This window comes from Tupaia chinensis, unplaced genomic scaffold (genome assembly GCF_000334495.1).
Source record: "Tupaia chinensis unplaced genomic scaffold, TupChi_1.0 Scaffold143796_1, whole genome shotgun sequence".
Taxonomy (NCBI): Eukaryota; Metazoa; Chordata; class Mammalia; order Scandentia; family Tupaiidae; genus Tupaia; species Tupaia belangeri.
This window is the reverse complement of record NW_006203646.1, coordinates 7,507,584-7,510,114: the sequence shown is the minus strand read 5'-3', so window position 1 is coordinate 7,510,114 and position 2,531 is coordinate 7,507,584. Positions and strand designations below refer to the sequence as shown.

Here is a 2,531-nt window from a genome sequence, read left to right as displayed (position 1 = left end):
GACGTCCATCTTCCTGTTTTGGGTTCTTTCCTGGCGGAAAACTATTGATTCTTCTTATTTTAATGACAGAAGCAAGTGGGGGGGGGGGTTTGAGTCAAAGCTGAGAGGAAGACCAGAGAAACAGAGAACAGCCAGGTAGTGGAATGCGGATGGCGTTGGGGATTCTAAATTCGCCCCAGGAGGGTTGGAAGGGTGCTTATTTGCAGCACTTGGGTTCCAGAGTTCCTTGCTCCTGGATCTTGCCCCAAAGAGCCACCCTCAGTTAGGGGAGGTGTGTATATATATATTTCTCTAAATGTATTAAAATTCCAAATGACATTGCACGTGTGATCCAAGTGTGGGGTTGCTGCCAGCGACCTGCCCGCGCTCAGCAGAGGTTCCCGGGATGCACTCCACCAGCTGCTGGAACCCAGAGCTTGGCATTCATTCCTGCCTTCCGCTCCTCCCGGGGGCTCTGGGAACAGCCAGATGTGGCCAGGTCCTCGCTCACTGGTTTAACTCCAGGGCCCAAACTTGCTGCGGCCAGCCAGTGCGCCCTTTAATCCTCTTCTCGCCTGGGCCCAGGGCAGGAGGAAAGCCTTCATGCTGCTGCTGCCAAACGGATACATAGAAGAAAAGAGGCAAGAGAAACAGATTTTAATTTTCTGCTCCAATCGCCCTGCGGAGTGGTGGGGTGGGGTTGGGAAGGTGCCGGAGCAGTGAGAAAGAGTGACAGATTTCTGTTTGAGAAATAGGCATACAGGCTCATAAATTTGCCTTTATATGCCAAGTTCCTGGGACCCGGGATGTGCAGGGCAGCTTTGGGTTTGTTAACGAGAATCCTCTGCCTCTGATGAAGCTGATGAGCACCGGTTTGGTTTTAAGGCGCCTAAGGGAGACCTCAGGGGGCTGGAATGGGAGGAGTCGAATCAACTGTTCTGCTCAGGAACCAGCTTCCCCAACCGCACACTCAGGTCCCACTGGCTTTCCAACCCCGTTTAGCATCTGAGCTTAGAAACAGCATTGCGTGCCTCCGGGTCGGTGGGAGCTTGGAGCTCAGACCGGCCACAGAAGGAGTCAGTCTGGCCTAGCGTCTCCCGTTCCTGTTGAGCAGGAGCAGCCAAACTACTTGAAGGCGCCAGCGGTGTGTGAGGGATCAGGAAACGCCCAGGAACTGCTTCCAGCACGGCAACTCCAGGGCCTTCATCTCCCCAGGGCGCAGGACGGGGTTTAGTGACTCCATACCTGTCTTGCCCCATGTCATGCTGTGAGCGTCCCCAAATTTACCACAGTCCCCGCAGGTGGAAGAAGAGAATAAAAATTTTAAAAATAATCCGGTGGGCTCTCCAGTTGGCTACTGTGCTGCCGACCTGACCGCATCCACTTGGAGAAACTAATTCTCCAGACTGGAAATGACCACACGGGAAGCACCTGGGGCCTTAGGAAGCGCAACAGAGCACCAGAAAGGGTCGCCCTAATTGGAGGGACTCAAGAAAGGCTGAACAGAGACTGCCACCTCCAAAGCCAAAAAGAAGCTTGCTTCTTTATACAAAAAAGTCATCAAGGTCGCCCTTGGAAGGAACCCATGAACAGAGACAGGAGCGGTGGAAAGGCGCTCTCTGGACTGAGACTAAAAGACCCAAATATTTTATTCCACGGCACTTCCAATTTTTTGGTAGGTGCCCTTCATTCCCATCCCACTCTGGGCCTCAGGGTCCCTATCTGTAGAAGGTTAAAGGTAGATTAGCCTCTTCAACAAAGCCCCTTGGGAAGCAGTATCTGAGCTTAGACCCATAAATTCACACACAAGCATAGTAAAGTGAAAACTCCTGCATTCTTAACCGGGCTTCCAGGGAAGCCCAGAGAAGGATCAGGACTCCTCCGAATTGGAAGTGAAATAAGCAGTGTGTGCATTTTCTCAGGGTTAGGCATCCAACAGATTCGTCAAGGGGTGGGAAGATGCCTTTGGAAAGAGTTCCGATTCTGTGTTCACTCAGTCTTACAATAACGTTCCAAATGAATTCAATGATAAATCTGCCTCCCTGGTACATGCAACTGCACACCATGACCATCTCAGAACTCCCAGCAGCCTTTGAAAATCACACACAAAACCACACAGCGTCCTTCCACTGTTTGCTTGGCCTGCAGAAGGGTGCTCACCACGCTTACACCCTCGGTTGGAACGAACAGGCCCCAAGACTTACCAACTCCCTTTTCCGCTTGCTCTCACGGCCTCCATCAGCCTTCTTAAGCTCAGCCTTGAAGGCCTCGGGGTCCCCGGCCTGTGCATCCTTGGCCAGCACGTCCATCAGGTAGGCAATGTAGCTGGTGGCCAGGCGAAGAGTCTTGATCTTGGAGAGCTTGGTGTCGGCCGGCACGTTGGGGATACACTCGCGTAGCTCAGCGAACGCGCTGTTAATGCTCTCAGTGCGTCTGCGTTCCTTCTTGGGTCCGGAGCCTTTCCGCCGGCCCAGGCGGCCTCCAAGTGCCTCCAGCCGCCCCGGGCTCTGGCCGGGCCTGGCGTCTGGACCGTAAGCGGCGGCCGCTGCAAC

General features: G+C 53.6%; 1 protein-coding gene across 1 annotated transcript in view; it reads right to left on the bottom strand.

The window, feature by feature from the left end:
* Nucleotides 1-295: 295 nt before the first annotated feature.
* HAND1 (heart and neural crest derivatives expressed 1) overlaps nucleotides 296-2,531 on the bottom strand; it is a 3,348-nt gene continuing 1,112 nt past the window's right edge. The window contains exons 2-3 of the mRNA XM_006165107.2: nucleotides 2,184-2,524; nucleotides 296-591 (exon numbers count right to left, since the gene is read on the bottom strand). Coding sequence (XP_006165169.1) covers nucleotides 487-591; nucleotides 2,184-2,524 — 446 coding nt within the window. The 3' untranslated portion in view covers nucleotides 296-486. The remainder of the gene's footprint in view (nucleotides 592-2,183; nucleotides 2,525-2,531) is intronic.